Here is a 21,273-nt window from a genome sequence, read left to right as displayed (position 1 = left end):
TGTGGACTTGTTGGGCCGAAGGGCCTGTTTCCACACTGTAATATAATCTAATCTAATCTAATCAAATCTAATCTAATCACACTGAATAATGATTATATTTTAACATAGTAGAAATTGGCCATGTACATTAGACATGTTTGAATTTATACCGGGCTGTTTGCATGAACATGAAATCATGTTGCATTGATACACAGCATGCCATTTAACTGCCTAAAAATGTCTACATATTATGGTTTTTATATTGGGAGAGCAGTAAGGATGTGAGAACAATTATTTAGAATCAGAACTGTGCAGTTACTCCTCATTGGGATACTGTCAGTTGGTAAAACTAAATAAATTTGTAGCACTAACCGGGAGAGGTCCAAGGTCATTTGGATCCAAAGAAGTCTTTGCTCTTAAGTGAACTGGATATTTCAACCGTGGATCCTCCTGAAAAGGTAAACTCTTTGAGAACTATCACATTATTGGGATCAAACAAGAAAATTAGCAAAGTAATGAATAAATCTGGAATAAATGGATGTCTAATTGACAATGATCATGAATCTATTGGATTATCAAGAAAACCCATCTGGTTCATGAATAAACATCTCAGGTGGATGTCTACTATACTTAACCAAACTAGGCGGTATGTGAATCCAGACTTTGAGGCATGTAGCTTGACTCTCTACTGCCTAACGAAATCGCTCAGCAAGCTGCTGAGTTATTTCAAAATGAAAGTGAAAAAGGACTTTGCGTGCATCTGAAGTCATTTGCGTAAAGTAGAAGTTCTTGACAGCAGGTCACCATTACCTTAATTTGTCAAACCAAATTTTCCTTAGATCACCTATTCTGACTGTTTATCATACACCTCGCCAAATCTGAATGCATACTAACTTTATTGTGACTCATGATCTGTACGAGTTTGCCAAGAGCTGTTACTGGATTAACTGGTCTGCAACTAGACAATTTCCCTTACTCTCCTTTCTTGAAGAGAGATGTAGACTTGCTATTCTTTAAAAAAACACAACCTCTCCTACATGTTTGAGAGACTTTTATTCTTAATTGCTTTCATATTCATAGGATTATTTAGGTGAATTGTTTACAATAGTTTACATAATAGGTAAGAGGTCATAACATTGTTTGAATAACTGCTCTGTCCCTATAAGGATGTGTCATCTACATCAGAATGTTATGCAGCTCTTTATTCCTTCATTTTTCTGCCTTTATATTTGATGCTTGATTTATTTTATTGTCTTTTAAGATGGGGCCAGAGAGTAGCAACACTACACAACACTTTTCACTGTATTGTATAAGAAGATACTTTTGACAATAAATACATTAAATCAAATCAATCCCATTCCAGGGGCCTAAGAACATAAGAGATGGGCATTTGTTTAGCTTCCATCACTCTAGATACACAAGAATTAGGAGGCAGCAGCAATTCGGCCCCTCCAGCCTGCTCTGCCATTCAACGCAATCTTGGCTAATCGCATCTCAGCTTCAACTCCACTTTCCTGCCTGCACTCCATAACTTTTCAACCCATTACTCATTAAAAACCTGTCCATTTGCTCCTTACATTTACATAATATCCCAGTATCCACTGTACTCTGAAATAGTAAATTCCACAGTTTCACAACCATTTCACAGAGGTCATTTCTCCTCACCTTTGTTCTAAAACCAGGACCTCACATTTAGAATGCCCCACAAAAGAAAAAAAATCCTCTTTGTCTATTTTGTTAACTGCCTTTAGTGTTTTAATGTACTGCAAATAAATCTCCCCATTCTTCTAAACTCTGAAGAGTATGGGCTTACTCTACTCAACCTCTCTTCATAAGACAATCTCATCGCTGGAATCAATCTAGTGAATCTCATCTGAACTATCTCCATTGTAACTGCATCCCTTCAAGTAAGGGGACCAAAACTTTATGCAATACTCTAAGTGCAGTCTCACAAATGTCCTAATAGCAGCAACACTTCCCTTTTTTTTTAAAACTCCATTTCTTCAGCAATAAATGTCAAAATTCCATTTGCCTTCTTTTTCATCTGCTGTACCTGCATATTAGTTTTCTGCAACTCATACAGGAGGACATTGAGATCCTTCTCCACTGAAGCATTTTGAAGTTTCTCTCCATTTAGATACCAAGTTGCCTTTCTACTCTTCTAATCAAAATGGATTACCTCACATTTATTCACATTAAATTACATCTGCAAAATTTGGCCCATTTACCATACTTGTCCATATCCATTTGTAAATTTCTTTATGCAACTTATTATCCCATCTCTCTGACTGTCATCTGCAAATGTGACAACAGTACCTTCTATCCCTGCATCCAAGTCATGAACATAAATTGTAAATAGTTGGGACCAGAGGACACAATTCTGTGCACTCCACTAGTTACTGCTTGCCACCACAAAAATACCATTTATCCTGACGGTCTGCTTTCTATCAGTTAGCAGAATGTCTAATCAAACTAATAAATCATCATAATCCCATGGGATTTTACCTTACGCGTTAACTTTTCCTGTGACACCTTAGCAAATGCCCTCTGGCAAGTCCAGATATACTACAGCTACAGGATCTCCATTGTCCACTTTGCTTTTTGCACCTTTGAAGAACTCTAGCAAATTAGTCAAACATGATTTACACTTCATAAAACCATGCTGACTCTGATGGATTGTGTTTCAACTTTCCAAATATCCTTAATAGTGGATTTTAACAATTTCCCAAAGCCAGATATTAAACTAACTGGTCTATAGCTTCCTACTTTTTGCTACCCTCCCTTCTTGAATTCGGGCATTACATATTTCAATCCATTGGGACCTTTCCACATCCAGGGAAGTTTGCATTATAACCAATGCATTCACAATCTCTGCTGCCATTTCCTTTAAGATCCTAAATATAGGTCTCCAATCCCAATAGAATGCTCAGCAATTTTTTCTTAGAACAAAGATCAAAAAACATCAGAGCACAGGGACAGGCCCTTTGGCCCTCCAAGCCTGCGCTAATCCATATCCTCTATCTAAATCTGCTGCCCTATAGTGTAAGGATCTGTATTCCTTTGCTCCCTGCCCATTCATGTACCTGTCTAGATACATCTTAAATGACACTATCGTTCCCACCCCAACCATGTGCACTGGCAGCACATTCCAAGCCCCACCACCCTCTGCATAAAGAACTTTCCACGGACATCTCCCCTAAACTTTTCCCCTCTCACTTTGAACTCGTGATCCCAAGTAACTGAGTCCTCCATTCTGGGAAAAAGTTTCTTGTTATCCACGCTGTCTACACCTCTCATGACTTTTGTGGGCCTCAGTCAGGACACCCCACCCCAACCCCCAACCTCCTCCTTTCCAATGAAAATAATCCGAATCTATTCAACCTCTCCTCAAAGCTAGCATCCTCCATACCAGGCAACATCCTAATGAACCTCCTCTGTACCCTCTCCAAAGCTTCCACATCATTTTGGAAATGTAGCGGTGAGAACTGTATGCAATATTCCAAATGTGGCTGAACCAAACCAAGATCTGCCAACTCTTGTACTCAATACCCCGTCTGATGAAGGAAAGCATGCCGTATACCTTTTTGACTATTCTACTGACCTGTGTTGCCACCTTCAGGGACAATGGACCTGAACACCCAGATCTCTCTGTACATCAATTTTCCCAGGACTTTTTCATTGCCATAGTTTGCTTTGGAATTACATCTTCCAAAAAGTATCACCTCACATTGGTCCGGATTGAATGGCATCTGCCATTTCTCTGCCCAACTCTCCAATTGATCTATATTCTGCTGTATTCTCTGACCGTCCCCTTCACTATCTGCTACTCTATCAATCTTAGTCTCATCTGCAAACTTGCTAATGAGGCAACCTACACCTTCCTCCAAATCATTTATGTATATCACAAACAACAATGGTCCCAGCACGGATCCCTCTAGGACACCACTGGTCACAGGTTTCCATTTTGAGAAGCTCACTTCCACTACTATTCTCAGTCTCCTGTTGCCCAACCAGTTGGCTAAATATCTAGCTAGAACACTCTGGACCCCATGCGACTTCACCTTCATCAGCCTACCATGAGGAACCTTACTAAAGTCCATGTACATGACATCTACATCCCTAGCCTCAATCAACTTTGTCACCTCTTGACACGACCTTCCCCTACATAACACAATGCTTCCTATCACCAATAAGCCCATTTTCTTCTAAATGGGTAGATATCCTATCCCTTAGGATCTTCTCCAGTAGCTTCCCTACCACTGACGTCAAGCTCACAGGTTTGTAATTACCTGGATTATCCCTGCTCCCCTTCTTAAACAAGGGGACATAAGCAATTCTCCAGTCCTCTGGCACCTCTCCTGTTTTCAAGGATGCTGCAAAGATATCTGTTAAAGCCTCAGCTATTTCCTCTCTTGCTTCCCTCAGTAAGCTGGGATAGATCCCATCCGGATCTGGGGACTAGTCCACCTTAACACCTTTTAGAATACACAACACTTCCTCCCTCCTTAAGCTGACTTGACCTAGAGTAATCAAAGATCTATCCCTAACCTCACATCCATCATGTCCCTCTCCTCGGTGAATAATGCAAAGTAGTCATTAAGAATCTCACTCATTTTCTCTGATTCCATGTAAATCTTTCCTCCTTTGTCCTTGAGTGGGCCAATCCTTACCCTCTTGCTCCTTCTATATGAATAAAAGGCTTTGGGGTTTTTCTTAAACCTGCTCGTTAAGGATATCTCATGACCCCTTTAAGAACTCTTAATTCCTCGTTGCAGATTGGTCCTACATTCCCGATATTCTTTCAAAACTTCACCTGTCTTCAGTTGCTTAGATCTTATGGATGCATTCTTTTTCTTCTCAGTCTCACAATTTCACCTGTCATCCATGGCTCCCTGATCTTGCCATTTCTATCTCTCATTTTCACAGGAACATGTGCCTCCTGAACTCTAATCAACCTCTCTTTAAAAGCTTCCCACATAATGAATGTGGATTTCCCTTTAAACTGCTGCTCCCCATCTACATTCCCCAGCACCTGCCAAATTTTGGTGTACAGAGGAATCTCGATTACCAAATGAGATGTGCGGGCACTATTTTGTTTAGATAATTGATTATTCGGTTCGTTGATTTCCTCTGGGACTTGGGAGTTTTCTGTGAAGTCTGCTCCCCGTTCAGGAGACGAGGCAGCAGCACACTGCGCTGGAGCCCCAGCTCCCCAACCCCGTCCAACACCATCCCTGCCCAACCCCACCCGCCCCTCCATCTGCCCACACCCACCATCCAACCCCCGTATACGTGTCCTCCTCCATACCGCCCACCCCTCTCCATTTATTTCCTTTACCTTTGATAGTTTTAAGTTTGTCACTCACAATTTTCTCATTCTTTGGTCTTGGGATGGTAGCTGTTCATCATTCAAATCTCCTCTCAACAAATCTTTTCTTTCCTTATCCTATTACAAATCCTTCAACTTTGCAGCCTGAAGCTTTTCACGTCTTAATTCTTCTGCTTTCTGCCTTATCACAAGACCTTCCCTTTCACCCCATCCTCATCACTTCTTTTTGCTTAAAACTAACACATCTATAACCTTAGTAATCAACCTGAAAAGGTTAATGCTGATTCTCTCTCCACAGATACTGCTAGACCTGCTGAGCATTTCTGTATATATTTTTATATATATTTTTCTATATATATTTTAGAGGTTACAGATATTTGGCATTTTTATATAGAAAAAGTATTCAAGGGGAAAATCACACAATATTCAGTGATAATTGAATCAACTTTTACTAAATTAAGGTAGCAATCAAGGCTGGCAAGACCGTGCACAAGATCTATCCTTCAGAACAATCTTTGTTTGCCCAGTACTACTTATGCAAACTCAACTTAAATATATTTTAAAAACTCAGCCAGCATTACCTTCTAATAAACATAATCATCTTGTTTTTCTCTGTAACAACCAGGAAGCTCTGACAAGATCCATTCCAAAGATTAAACTGAGCAAGCCACCCCAAACATTTTTTCACATTTTAAGAGACTTTTCCTGATTACTGCTTAATGCTCAAGTCTGAGTTAAGAATGCAATTATTTTGATGTGCTAACTCCAAAGAGAGACTATCCATTAGATCAGCTACTTATTTCATCACATGACTCATGTAATAAAACCAAAACAATATCCACATACCTGACCCCCATACTGAAAAGAAGTTTGTTTGCTGCGATTCACTAATTCAAAAGAATAGCATTGTTAGTACAGCTTAGGACTTACCCATGTTGTTGTTCTACTATTGTGATCAATGAAGAAAGGTCGGCCATTTGGAGCTATGCGCATTTCCCAGCCAGGAGGTAGGAAACTATGCACAGCCTTATGCTGTGATTTTGGTGAATTATAAGGAGAAAGCTGTGGAGACTGAGGAGTCGATAAAGTGTCTTTTACAGCTCTGCGCAGAGGGGGATCTTTTGCACCCTGAAAAAAAATGAAGAAGTATGTATTGACAGTACTTATATGGACTTGGGTTTGGCCAAACTCATTTAAATAGTTTCCAGTACTTGTGTTGATTTTTCTTATTGCTGCAACCTGTATGAAATCTTAGAAAATACTCACTTTAGATAAACTGTTCAGCAACTAATTTTATCACAGTTTAAGCAAAATTAATATGCTTTTTATATCTTGTATTGGTCCAGTCAATTAACTTGGATACAAAGAATTCAGTAATTATAAATGCTGCAAAGTCCTTAAGCATTTTCAAACAAAATAATTACAAAATTTCAATCAATGGCGAAACTGAGAAACTATTATGGAAGTCTTTAAGTTGAAAACAAACCTTTCATCTAGTGTTTTCCTTCTTTGCAAACAGTTTATTCTGAAACTAGCTTAACAATAAATCAAGTATCGCCATGTTGAAAAGTACTGAGAAAACACTGCAAAAATTTCACACTTCACAATCTCATAAAACAGAAAATGCTGCATAGAGACCACCTCTGAGCCAGCATTCATTGTCCACTTTGGATTTTCCACCAGCCAGCAGCATTGGGAAGCTTTTTGCAGACCTTTCCCAATGATTGAATATTGTTGGCTGTAGGATGAGAACCTTAAGAAGGGATTAATTGCACTGCTTAGCCCAATGCCACTCCTGGTGCAGGTAAAATTGTGGTAGCCAGTGGATACTGCATTTTAAATATCCCCTGCCTTCAAATCTACTGCGTGCAATCCAGATTCTGGTTAGACAACATCTTACATTTTAAAATTCCTGTTCTTGTTTTCAGGTCTATTCATGAACTCACCACTACCCATCTCACTGACTTCATGCTTCCCCAGAAGCTTCCAAGATACTTGAATTTATTCAATTCTGACTCACTGTGCATCCCTTATTTTACATTGCTGCACCATTAGCAGCCAAGCCTTCAAGGTCAGAAACTCAAAATCGAGCCATCTTCCTGAACTTCTACAATACGTACTGCTGCATGCTTTAAAGGAGGCAGTTCTAGGATTCGAGAATGACAATAGAACATCAGCATATTTACAAGTTGGAATGGCATTTGACTCGGAATGGAACTTTCAGATGGCGGAGTTCCCAATGCCTGCGCTTGCCCTTCTCTGAAGTAGAATTAAAGTTTCAAAGGTGCTAAGAAGCCTGGCAAACTGCTGCAGGTAAAGGATAAATCTATTCTATCTATATGTTGTAAAATTATTACATTTCACAATTGCATAATGACAATCAGGTTTTAGTACATTATAGTAAATTACTGAGAGAATGTTAAGTGTGATATTATACAGGAAGCATTGTGCTATTGAAAGCAGTATAATTTATCAGTCTCGAGTTCAAGTACTCTCAAGACCTCTTGCATACCACTCAGCTCCACTGACCTGCTTAGAAATTAATCATAAAAAGATGCATTTTCAGTATATACTTAAGTAGACATCAAGGTAAAAACAATAATTGCCAGAACCATCTGAAAACTTGCTATGCTAAAGATGACATTTGATACCTCAAATCCAAGATCTAAATTACAAATTCACATATTATTACACAGCTTTTATTTGAGCATTAAAATGGTTGTCATAGTTTTAGTATACACTGGTTGACTACTTCATTGAATGTATAAATACTATTCCAAATGAAATGTGCGTAACAGTTAACTTTGGTGAAAAAAAAATCAGAAAAGCTTTCATTATGAGAGACAGTACATGCAAGAGCTGTTTTACAAAGAAAAGAAGATTATAATTATCACAGTTAAAGAATGCGAAGTAGATTAGCTGGGATACACAGCTGGATGAAAAGGCACACTAGCTGAAGAAAACAGGTAGTGACGGAAGAAAGGAAAGAATCGAATGTTAAGGTGATTGAGAGCCTTGTACAGAAGCGAAGACACTCAACTCTCACCTCCAGTGGAGTTGATAAGGTTACTGTGGGTGAGCTGAGACTGCGAGGCCGCCTTATCTGAGGCTCGCTTAAAAGGCTGTTGCTGGCAGTTGGACCTGGTGCACCATCGTCTGCATGCTGGTAGTAGGAAGAAGAATAAATTAGTAATTGACTCAGGAAGACTAGTTTTGTTGTTTAGGTTACAGTAGAATAAATGCTATTGAATAGTTCACAAATTAAAGCTTTAAATGCCATAAAATTCACATTTGTAACACACAAAGTATTTAAAGGAGCGAAGTATTTAATCAAAATACATTTCTGGGCTCATTTGCTGTGGCTGGAAAAAGCCGAGCGTTTAGATTTTAGTCATTTCACATCATGTTGATTCCAAGTTTCCAGTGTTGAATTTATTGCTTTTTTGTCTTTTGAGAAAAATAGGAGGAGGTTGACATTGGTTGGAAAGCTGGCATTTGTTAGTGCTGCAATTTATTATGATAGAAATGCTTCCACAATGTTTTTAGACAAAGACTTCCAAGAATTTCAACTCAAACAAATGACATTGTATGTACTTCAGTCAAAATTCTTGTAAGGCCAAGCTTAATTCCACAATTGAATATTGAGGATAATTGTATTAGTAGTAGGGAAGAAAATTACATTCTTACTGAAACAGTTATTGTAATTTCATTGTGATTTCCAAGTAAAATAATTTTGGCAAGGCGGAAAACCAAATTGCCCTTGCCACTGTCACATTTAACGTTTCCACACAATTCTGCACTGTAAATTTCGGACATGTTTTTTTCTGCAAGTTTCATGGAACTTTTCATAAGAGAAAATTATTATTTTACTCCCAGTTGCCAGGCCTAACAAATGGAAAATTAGGCGAGAGGTCAATTCAGCTACAAAATGATCACCTGAAAGTCGCACTCTACCTGACTTTTCAGATTTATCATTGTTTTGATTTTACCTACAATATTACATGCACAATGCAACTTATGGTTTATACCAACAAAGATTAGAAACATTCCAAGTATGCAAGCTTACCTGTTTGGGACATTTTCTATGTTATTGTGTTAATAATATCTTAACACCTTATACAATCAAATTTTAATTTTCTCCCTGAAATATAGCTATATCCACAGCATAACTTAGTGGAAGGAGAGGTGATGGCCAAATTGTGCTATCCCTGGACTACTAATCCAGAGACCCAAGTAATGTTCTGGGGACCTGGGTTCGAATCCCTCTGCAGAAGATGGTGGAATTTGAATGCAATAAAAATCTGGAATTAAAAATCTAACGATGGCCATGAATTCAGTGTTGACTGTCAGAAAAAAAACCATCTGGTTTACTTTTGTCCTTTAGAGAAGGAAACTGCCATTCTTACCTGGTCTGGCCTAAGTGACTCCAGACCCACAGCAATGTAGTTGATTTGTAAGTGCCCTCCATGATGGGCAATAAATGCTGGTCTAGTCAGTGATGCCCTCATCCCGTGAATGAATAAAATATACACAATATTCTGCAGGGTCAATATGCTCGCAGTTAACAACATTTAGATTACTATGCATATTGAACAATCATTTCGACACTGTCTTTGGCATCACTTGCAGTATCCTAAGTTAGAAAATCAGCTTCCACACAGAAAGCAGCACAAGTCCGACTGAACCAGCAAAGCAGCTCTGGAAAAAATAAATCAAAGTGTGCCGTTATCTCAATGTTGTCTTGCTCTTCACAGTTGTAGGACAGTCTTCGTACCTGCACAATTGGACGAGTCCAAGTAGTAGTTCTGTTGTTATGGTTTACATAATAGGAGCGTCCTTTTGTGTCTTTCCGCTCTTCCCATCCTGGTGGCAAGCCAGGTGTTGTGAGTATATAGGCTGCCGGTGACTGCTTGTGCAAGACGATTACATTTGTTAGCATCCAGACAGTTTATATGTTTATATGCTTAATCATTAGAGCTGAAATGAACAACGAATGAACAGCATAGCCCACCACCACAAAACAAAGCAGTTGTTCATAACTCTTATAGTCAAAGTTTTCATTTTCTATCTGAAATATAGACACACTGATGGCTCAAATTCATGGCTTCAGAGACAATACAACATCTTAAAGATAACAGTACTCATTATTATGCATATAGAACAACTATTTTAAGTGTCTTAGGCATCACTTGCCGTAATCTAAATTGCATCAACACTGTTAATGTCAATGATGATCTGAAAGAACAGTCAACAGCCTATGAAACCCTTCAACTGCTTCATGAAAATATAATATTTGAACTCTTCAGTGTAGCTATTTAAACTCAACTGCCTTGTTCTTCATTTCTTGTAGTAATATATGTTCCTGAATGCACCAAATTTGATGTAGTACTTTGACATCTTTCTCTTTCCAATTATAACTTCCAAACAGGATATAAATAGATATTTGAAATGAAATAAAATAATTGAAAAGGTCTTGACAAAGTAAAGGGAGATGCAACTAAGTGGATAGCTCTTTGAGAGACCCTGTGCAGATGAGATTATCCAAAAGGCTTTATTATGTATATCCAACTGCTGGGCGTAATCAGCTTTCAAATATAATTTCACATTTCAATAAAAATAAAGTTTAAATTTACCTCAAGATGTACCTGATTAGTTAGAACAATATTGACAATCACTGTGTTTCTATTATGACTAAAGACTGTCATAGATTTTGAATATTGCTCAATTCATTTAAAATAAAATGCACGAGATTAGGTTCTGTGGTTTTGACATGGGCAAATTACTTTTGCACAACTGTGTTGTCTCTCAAGTTCATGATTCTGAACATATCGACCAAAACAAAACTGAACAATTTATCACAGTTGCTATGACTAAAAGGAAAACTGATCACTTATATACCATAGCCAATTAATTCTTCTTTTGAATGCAGTCACTGTTGTCATGTAGGCATAAAATAGCAGCCCATTTGTTGAGTCCCACAAGCAGCAAATGAAATGAATGATTAGTTAATCTATTTTGATAATGTAGCTGTTTTTGAATACTGCCTTGAGATCTTGTACATCCACCTCTATAGACAGGTGGAGCAAGAATATAATCAGAGAAACATGCAGCTCAGTAAAAGACAAATAACCAACTGTCTTTGGCTGCTCCTTAAAAGAGCTAGCAAATTGCACCCCTTTCCTATTATTTTTCCATTTCAGATGTATATCTAATTCCTTTTGAAAGTTATTAGTAAATTTTCCTCCAGTATTCAGGCAGTGAATTTCAAATCATAACTCATGGCATAAAAACTACTTATGCTAATTTTACTAATTATCTTAATTCTGTATCATCTGATTATTGAGCTTCCTGTCATTAGAAATAGTGTCTATTGATTATCAATATAGCAACACTATCAAATCTCCACTTAACATGGTTTAGAAATGAAAGTAATGCAAGAGTCACAGTCAACCTGATTTTACATCTTAATTAAAATAGAAACATTTTAGAAGCAACAAGACCTCACTGTACAGGAGTCAACAAAAGGTGTGGGCAAAAAGTTGAAATAAAAAAACATCCGAACTAGTGCTTGGGTGCAACTAAACTTTGCCTTTTTAGGAGTTTATCATTTCTATGGCAAATGGCAGTAAGGAGGTAAGGAGTTCCACAGCCTTGATTACCTAGGGAACAATGAGTACATGGCACAATAGGTCGTGATTTTGACAAGTGAGAAAAATGGTAGACATAAGAATGAACAAAGAAAGGTTCAGAGGATGAACGGCTGTTCCCTGCAAGAAAGGGAACATAATTCTGAGAATAAAGTTTTTTCTTGTCCTGTTCAGGGTTGTAAACAAGGTGTTAGAAATACTTGCAGCGTTGGTGTGCAGATGTAGCTGAAGGATAGAAAATAGTTAGCAAAGAGCTTCCAAAAAGCAAGAAATACTTGAAATGAAACATCAGTGACATCAAAGAGGACTACTACCTCTGCCCTATTTTTCTTATCCATGATTAGGCTGGAAAGTTAAATCTGATACCATCGCTTCCAGAGAAGTTGCATTTAAAACATCTCATTTATCTTTGAATAATATTATTGAAATAGAAAGTACAGCAGCAAAGGGGGACTGAGAGATATCACTATATTTAGTAACCCACATGAATATAGTTCTTCACAAAGCTCTATATATCTTCACATCAAAATTGCTTAATTTTACAAATAAAGAAAAGAATCACCAACACAAATAAAGATGTGTTTTAATTTCAACATATGTATAGCACCTTTTCAAAAAAAAGAAAAAATATTTTTAACTTAGGAGTGCAGAGCATATTTTAACAAAAAGCTTAGTTTATTAGCGCCAAGGTAATGCTTAATTATAGATTGACAGGCTGGTCACAATGCAGGAGGCAACTTGGTCTGCAGTTTGAAAGAGTCAGCCAGTACCACTTGCTGCCTTTTTCCTGCAAATTTCTCTTTGGAGCTTATTCAATTCTATTGAAAAGTTTCAAATGTATCTGCCTCTATCACGGTGATAATCCAGATCCTAACCAATTCTTGTGTTAAAACTGAGTTTTTCCTCACCGTGCCATTATTTGTTTTGCCAATCACTTTACACCTGTAATTTTGATCCTTCTGCCAATGGAAACAGTTATTCTCCTATTTGCTCAGTCCAGACCTCTCATGATTTACATCACCTTTATTAATCATTCAACTTATTCTTCTCATTTATAAATAATAGCCTGAACCTTGCCAACCTAATCACATGCCTGAGGTCCCTCAAACCTGTAACCATCCTTATAAATCTTTTCAGCACCTTCAAAATTGCCTTCATAACTGTCCTAACGTAGCGACTAGAATTAGATATACCTCAGTTGAGTTAATCCACTGTTTTATAAAGATTCAATATAACTTGCCTGAGTTTGTACTCTATGGTTCCATTTGTAATAACAAAAGTCCCTCATGCTTATTGACCATTTTCTCAACTGACCTTGTTGACATCAATTTATGCAAACAAACACCTAAGTCTCTCTGCTCCTGCATGCATTTCAGAAATGCACCCTTCATTTGAAATTGCCTTTCATTCTTTCTACCAAGAAATGCTGCTACATGCCTCTCAACCAAAAAAAAGGCATCACTCCATCTTCCATTTCTGTGATGTTGATCGAGCATAAATATTTGCAAGGACACATGATTAATTCCCCTGCCTTCCTAAGAAATTGTGTCGTGGGACCTTTTGCATCCTCCCAGTATGGCAGTCAGGATTTCTGCTTAATGTTTCACCAAAATGATGGTACCTCCAAAGTTTATCAATCCCTCACTTCTGCAACATAATTGTCAGGCTTGATTTTTGTACTCAAAATCCTGGAGTAAAGTTAAACTTGCAATCTTTAGACTCAAAAGCAAGACTGCTACCACCTAACTACAGTAGACAACTAACCAACAAATAAATAAGCTTACTGCTAAAAAAAAAAGAAATTTTGGGGAAATGTTTTTATCTTGCATTCATCAGGACAATTGCAAGAATAGCAATGTAAAAGGAGAATATCATTATATAATAAGTGATAAGACAGTGATGATTGGTTGAAAAGTGAACTCTAATGATAAAATCATTGTCATGGGGAATATACCAGTTAAATGATAACTGATATTCGGCTGCCAAGCTTTCTTTAAATTTAAACCAGGCAGGTTGACTGTGATTTCAGAAAGGGCTGTTGAAATACAGGTAAATAACACCACAAAAAGCACCTAGAACCTTAAGATTTAGAAAACCAGCATACAGTAGAAAAATAAAAAATAATAAAATAATACAAAATACTAACAACTACAATTTAATAATTGAGAAAAATTTAATGTGTCTGATTATCAAAGGGGAATTCAAGTCATAGAGAACAACAAAGTTTCATTACATTGATTTTATAAATACAAAAGACGTTTTGCACAACAAAAGTTATGATGTGGACGTCACTTTTACTTGATTAGAGACAGGATATAATAGATTTACAAAATTAGGAAAATCTATGTTGATGAGCAAGGAACAATCTGGCTCTGATTGGAGAGTGACTATGATTCTGAATTTAACAATTTATTTTGCAGCAAGTGTATGGGGATTGAGAACAAGTCTTTGCACAGAGGTGACTGGAGGACAAAGAACAAAGAAGAACAAAGAAAATTTACAGCCCAGGAATAGGCCCTTCGGCCCTCCAAGCCTGAGCCGATCCAAATGTACTGTCTAAACCTGTCGGTCAATTCCTAAGCATCTGCATCCCTCTGCTCCCCACCTACTCATGCATCTGTCCATACGCATCTTAGAGTATACTTCAATAGGAGTTGATTAAGATAGAAACTATTATTAAGGGAGAACTGGATAACTATTTGATGCAGAAAACTGATATCACAGTACAGGGTTAAAGCTAAGCGATGGGAATTTTAAAAAGTTGCTCTAGCAAAGACCCAGCACAGACATGATGCCTCAAATAGTATCTTTCTGTGTTGAAAATCTGTTGCTCATGATCATTCTCAGTGAAGAAATTAAATCCAGCTGATTTGTCTTCCTTATCCGCCATGATCTCCAATAGTTGGGACCACAACAAATATGGCTTTTATTAAAACGATAACAGGCAAAGATCTAGCCATGTTAATCTGAAAATACCCATTCTTGTCTGATCCCAGAAGCTAAGCAATCTCAGGCCTGTTTGTACTTGGGCGAGAGACTACCTGGAAAAATGGGGTGCAGTGTCTCTACTTCTCTACGAGAAGATCCAGGTTCAAACTTCACCTGCTCCAGATGTATGTTATAACATCTGAGCAAATTGATCAGAAAATGTCTACATAGGCTGCCAATAAAAGGATTAGAAGTGAGATCTGAGTACTGATCCCTGGAACATATATCCATCCTTAAATGTTTCTTCAAATCAAAACGGCAACTTACTAAACTCAGATTATTAATAATGGTAGACATTGCAGCAAATAATGGAACACTATAAATATCATACTTTAACCATTCAGTGAGAACATCTGACCATCAATAACTGAACTCTATACAATTTAAGTGTGAATATTCATGAAAATAAATTAAGGTGTGTATATATTTATTTTAGACCAAGGATGTTTACAATGATCAACAATATTTATAAAAGTAATGAGAACAATAAAGGCAACTTAGGATGATATACAACATAAGTAGTCAGACTGGTAAATGTGCCAGCTCTTTATCAGTTACAACTCTGTTTGAGATGCACCTGAAAAATTGACACATGCAAAACAGAGAAACTGTGCTGAACACATGATCATCTACAGCTGTAGAAAGACCAGAGATTACAAATTTATTTTCACATTCTTGACCCATGTCTGCCCCCTTATTTCTGTCTACCCAATATTGCCAAATCCTACCAGATATCGGATAGGCTCAAATCTTGCTTTTACAAATTAGTAGTCATAGAGATGCACAGCACAGAAAGAGACCATTTGGCAAACAGATATCCTAAATTTATCTAGTCCCATTTACCTGCATTTGACCCATATCCCTCTAAACCCTTCCTATTCATTTACCCATTTGGTCCATCTGACATAGAATTGTAACCAATGAAGAACGAGCACCTTTACCAGCCTGACAACTTATATCATATATCTTTCTAAGTTGCCTTTATTGTTCCCATTACTTTTACAAATATTGTTCACCATTATTAACATCCTCAGTCTAAAACAAAAGTAAGCACACCTTCATTTTATTTACATCAGTATTCACACTTTAATTTGTATACAGTTCAATTGTGGACAGTCAGAGGTTCTCATAGAACATTACAGCGCTGTACAGGCCCTTCGGCCCTTGATGTTGCGCTGACCTGTCATATCAATCTGAAGCCCATCTAACCTACACTATTCCATGTATGTCCATATGCTTGTCCAATGACGACTTAAATGTAGTTAAAGTTGGCAAATCTATACCGTTGCAGGCAAAGCATTCCAAACCCTTACTACTCTCTGAGTGAAGAAACGACATCTGACATCTGTCCTATATCTATCACCCCTCAATTTAAAGCTATGTCCCCTCGTACTCGCTGTCACCATACTTAGAAAATCTCACTGGATGTTTAAAGTGTGATATTTATAGGAAAGGGGTTCCGTTTCCAGGATGACCAATTTCACCTTAGAAATTCCCAGAAGGCCTCTTTTTTTCAAAGACTGCAATTTCTCCACCCATTTGGTCGACAATGCCCTCCAGCTCATCTCCTCCACTTCCTACACCTCCACCTTTGACCCCTACCCCTCCCACTCCACCAAGGACATGAGGTCCTGGGCTTCCTCCATCGCCAAACCCTAACCACGCGATGCCTGGAAGAAGAACGCCTAATATTCCATCTTGGGACCCTGCAACCACACGGGATCAATGTGGATTTCACCAGTTTCCTCATTTCTCCGCGCCCCCATCTTATGCCAGTCCCAAGCCTCCAACTCGCCACCGCTCTCTTGACCTGTCCATTGTCTTTCCCATCTATCCACTCCACCACCACCTCCCTCACCTTCATCTACCTAACAAATTCCCAGCTACCTCCCCTCCAGCCTCTCCCCCTTCCCATTTACCTCTCAGCCCCCTGGCCCTGCAGCCTCATTCCTGATGAACAGCTTATGCCAGAAACGTCAATTCTCCTGCTCCTTGGATGCTGCTAGACCTGCTGTGCTTTTCCAGCAACACACTCTCGATTCTGATCTCCTGCATCTGCAATCCTTATTTTCACCTTGCCTTTTAAATGTTGTAGTTGTACCAGCCTCCACCACTCCCTCTGGCAACTCATTCTATATCTGCACCACCCTCTGCATGAAAAAGTTGCCTCTTAGGTCCCTTTTATATCTTTCCCCTCTCACCCTAAACCTAAGCCCTCTAGTTCTGAACTCCCCCCACCCCAGGGAAAACACCTTGTCTCTCTACCCTATCCATGTCCCTCATGATTTTATAAACCTCTACAACGTCACTATCAAAGAAACTACGCTGGAATCACACACAATACCACTCTCCACTAGCACCTCTCATACTTACTAATTAAACATCAGCTTTCTTTTCCCATTCACACCGTAAATAACTTAATACATATAATCTCAAAGCTTATGACCCTTATCGTACTTCCTTAAACTTAAGATCTACCATATTATGATCAAATCCTTTTATTTTCAATGCTTATTTTTTATCAATGTTTGATATAATTAGCAAGCTCGTGTAGGACAGGTTTGACAACAACAGTATTAGCTTGGAGAGGCCAGTGAGTCGTGCAGTTTCAAGGTACCGATTCATTTGTTTACACTAATTTAGTTCAGCTCCGTTAGTATTCTGCTTCAAGTCAATTTTGTTATCATTAGTGAAAATGGTGGAAAGGCTGAATACTAAAATCAAAAAGAATGATCATAATTCTTTGCAACTAATTGATTTGTGAAAGTGATCCATCAGACAGTGAAATTCTCCAGAAAACTATTGCTTAACAAATACATTTTGTGTTTAAAAAAATGCTATTTTTGGTACTGAATAAATTACCGTCAGTTCATTTGGTTGTTCACTGCCAGTAACAGTTGAAGAACGAGGTCGTCGCGTTTGGGCAGCCTGCTGATAAATCATAATGTTTTTTATACTTTACCAAATAAAACTTCTGAAGCATAATAAATAGGATGAAAATCAGGGCTAAGAATTAAGCATTGATTTTTGAATGGGGAACATTTAAAAACATTGAAAGTAATAGAAATTATTTTTTAAAAAAGTCTGACAGAAGGAACTTGAACACAATTTCTGTACTTAGGTTTTCATGTCAGTGAACCAGCATCTACTCTAGAATTAAACTTGTAGGAAACTAATTTTCCTACATCGCATTTTTTAAACAGTGGTTCTGTGTCAACTGAGTGTGATGCCACGAAAAAAGCTTAATTCACATCTGAGTAATGGCATCTAGTCTGAAGTAAGTAATGTCGAGCCCAAAGCCACAATTTAGTACATGCAGATTAAAAAAATGAGGATCTTATTTTTATTTTTAGGTGCAGATGAACACAAAAATAATACTTGTCAAGCAACTTGCACAATCTCATGGAATATTACACATTAAGTTTCCTTAAATAGTTGGAAAAATTCCAAATTGTCAGATTATAAATTCAGAGAAGGATCATTAACAATGTGAATCCTGTTAGCCCATAAGTCAATACATGTATAGAATGGGTTATTACATTACTGTATCACTGAATATATGGAGAGTATCTTGCAACAGACAATACCAGGTGATCCCACAACCAACAGATCAGATCTAAGCTCTGCACACAACCAATTGTCAATGATGTTGGATGAAATAAACAATTAACATGAGGAGGTGACTTCACAAATAATCCCATCCTCAACAATGGGGTAGCCCATTACATCAGTTCAATAGATAAAGCTGAAGCAATTGCAACAATCTCCAGTCAGAAGCCCAGATTATACATTTCAGCCTCCTCCACAGGTCCACAGAATCATAAATGCCAGTCTTCAAGCAATTCAATTAAAACATCAAGAACTAATGAAGGGACTGGACACTGCTAGGCTATGACCCCTGACAACATTATTGAAGACTATGACTCTATGACCCAAAACAAACTGCTTATTACATCAGCAACCATGGCATCTATCGGATAATATGGAAAATCATGCACATACGTCTTGTTCACAAAAATCCAACCTGGCCAACAACTACCCTATCAGTAGAATCTTGATTTTCAACAATGTGACTGAAGGTGTCGCTATTAAACAGCATTTGCGAATGAATAAACTGCTCACTAAAGATCAGTTAGTGGCCTGCTAGTGCCATTTAGCTCTGGACCACATTACAGCCTCGACCAAAACAGATAAAACAGCTGAACTCCACCAACGAAATGATAGTGACTACTTTTCATTTTAAGGCAGCATTTACTCAGTGTTGTTACAATCTGGAATCCACAGCTTGGGAGAATGGTGAAGGCAGATTCCAAAGGATATTTCAAAAGGCGATTTGAAAGAAATACATAAAATTATGAGGGGCATGGATAGGGTGGCTAGTCGGAGTCTTTTTCACAGGGTGGAAATGTCAAATACTGTGGGGAATAGTTTTAAGCTGAAGGGGGAAAGTTTAAAGATGTGTGAGGCAAGTTTTCTCTTGTTTACACAGAGAGGGGGAGGTGCCTGGAACATATTGTCAAGGCATGTGGTAGTTGCAGGTATGATAACAACATTAACGAAGCATTTAGATAAAAAAATGAACAGACAGGGAATAGAGGGTTACGGAACATGTGCAAGTAAATATGATTAATTTATAATGGCATCATGGTCGACAGCAGCATCACTTCTTTTGCTGTTTGTTGTATGGCCGTGAGTAGGCCATTCAGCCCTTCGAGCCTGTTCTGCCTTTCAATATGATCATGGCTGATCATCCAACCCAGTTTACCCTATTTGCACCTTCTCCCATGCTCTTTGATCCCTTTGGCCTAAAGAACGATGCCTACCTTCTTCTTGAAAACATTCAATGTTTTGGTTTCTAATGCTTTCTGTGGTAAAGAATTACACTCCTCTTTGGGTGAAGATTTTTCTCACCTCAGTCCTAAATGGACGACTGCATATACCTAAAACATGAACCCGGAGTCTGGGTTTCCCAGTCAATATGAACACCCTTATGTTTACCGTCTCTTCCTGTTAGAATTTTATGGGTTTCTCTGAGATTCCTCTTCATTCTTCTAAGGTCCAGGAAATCTGTCTGGTATACCATTCTTGTACTCCTGCCAAATCTAGAACATCCTTCCTCAAACGTGGAGACCAAAATTGCACACAGGTGCAGTCTCACCAATTGCACAAATCCTGTATACTTGAATCCTCTCACTACCGTGTGCTGTCTTCACCGTCTGCTGCACCTACGTGCTTACTTTCATCGACTGGTGTACAGGGACACCCAGGCCTCAATGCAGCTCCCCCTTTCCCAATCTATTGTCATTCAGTTAATAATCTGCCTCACAGTTTCATGGTTTCAATGCTTGAAAGCAAATGTCTCTCTCAGTCAGCTTTGATGGGGAACAGAAACAGAAATTAGCAAGTGTGAAATTTTCTGCTGCTTACTTAATCTTGTAGTCACAGCATTTATATGGCTAGTCTGGCTCAGTTTTTGGTCAAGACAGTGGAACCAGTGCAATGAGTTGGATGATCATCCACCATTTTCGTGGAGACCAGCTCAGCCTATCAGTCAGCCTTTGGCCACAGAACCTCAGAAACGATATCATGACTTTAGAGAGAGAGCACAACTGCAGCGCTGAAACAAAGTAGGTACCTGGATGTGGCTGCCTATGGCAGAAAGTGCCGGCAACTTGCAAGGATCACCCCCTTATAAACACACCAAAAGCAGGTGTCTTTAGCTGCCTTGTCCATGGAGAATTCTTCAATGGTATAGTACCTTGGCAGTTTTTAAATTTGAAATATGTGTTAAAGCTGTAATAGTAAGTCCCGTATAGTGAAGATGCTCTCTCTTTCCTTTCCCTGTAATAGCAGGCTGCAGCTCCTTCAGGGCTGGAGGGCCTCCAGTTGGTTGTCTAACTTCAAGAGTCCACCTCAAATTATTTTGGTCTTCGCACCACTAAATGGCAACTTGAACAAAATCAATGTCAAGTTACCGCGTTCAAACTGAACAGGACTGAGAGCAAGCTTGATTCCGGGTCCCAACAGAGCCCTGTCCAATACTTCAGATGTAGAAAACACAGAACAATTCAGACTCTCAGTTAACAGCTCCACCACGAAATCTGATGATGACAGATTGACTATTTCAGTGAGTTAGTCTCAATTTAGGGACATTTACATTTATCTTTTGGTTACTGTCTGGCCTCTGCTCATGGAACACCTTTTCTGCTTACAAAATTGAACATGTTATGATTTACAGATTTTATGTCCCAATGCAGAATCTCTCTTGAAATACATCTGAACATGTTCCTGATCATCTTCTCCAAATTTCCTGATACCTTGGTTTTTCTG

General features: G+C 38.3%; 1 protein-coding gene across 21 annotated transcripts in view; it reads right to left on the bottom strand.

Annotated features, from left to right (window-relative positions):
- The window catches only part of nedd4l (NEDD4 like E3 ubiquitin protein ligase), a 485,500-nt gene that overhangs the window by 53,891 nt on the left and 410,336 nt on the right, over positions 1-21,273 (bottom strand). For 13 of the 21 annotated variants that reach the window (XM_043677840.1, XM_043678365.1, XM_043677695.1 and 10 more), the window contains 5 exons: positions 17,806-17,874; positions 10,083-10,217; positions 8,355-8,471; positions 6,239-6,436; positions 352-429 (listed from right to left, as the gene is read on the bottom strand). In XM_043677840.1, the coding sequence (XP_043533775.1) occupies positions 352-429; positions 6,239-6,436; positions 8,355-8,471; positions 10,083-10,217; positions 17,806-17,874 (597 nt within the window). The remainder of the gene's footprint in view (positions 1-351; positions 430-6,238; positions 6,437-8,354; positions 8,472-10,082; positions 10,218-17,805; positions 17,875-21,273) is intronic. The other 8 variants (XM_043678584.1, XM_043677029.1, XM_043677097.1 and 5 more) reach the window with 7 other exon arrangements.

The sequence above is a fragment of the Chiloscyllium plagiosum genome, chromosome 1 (assembly GCF_004010195.1).
Source record: "Chiloscyllium plagiosum isolate BGI_BamShark_2017 chromosome 1, ASM401019v2, whole genome shotgun sequence".
In the NCBI taxonomy this organism is placed as follows: Eukaryota; Metazoa; Chordata; class Chondrichthyes; order Orectolobiformes; family Hemiscylliidae; genus Chiloscyllium; species Chiloscyllium plagiosum.
The sequence above is the reverse complement of the archived record's forward strand: the minus strand, read 5'-3'. Positions and strand labels throughout refer to the sequence as shown.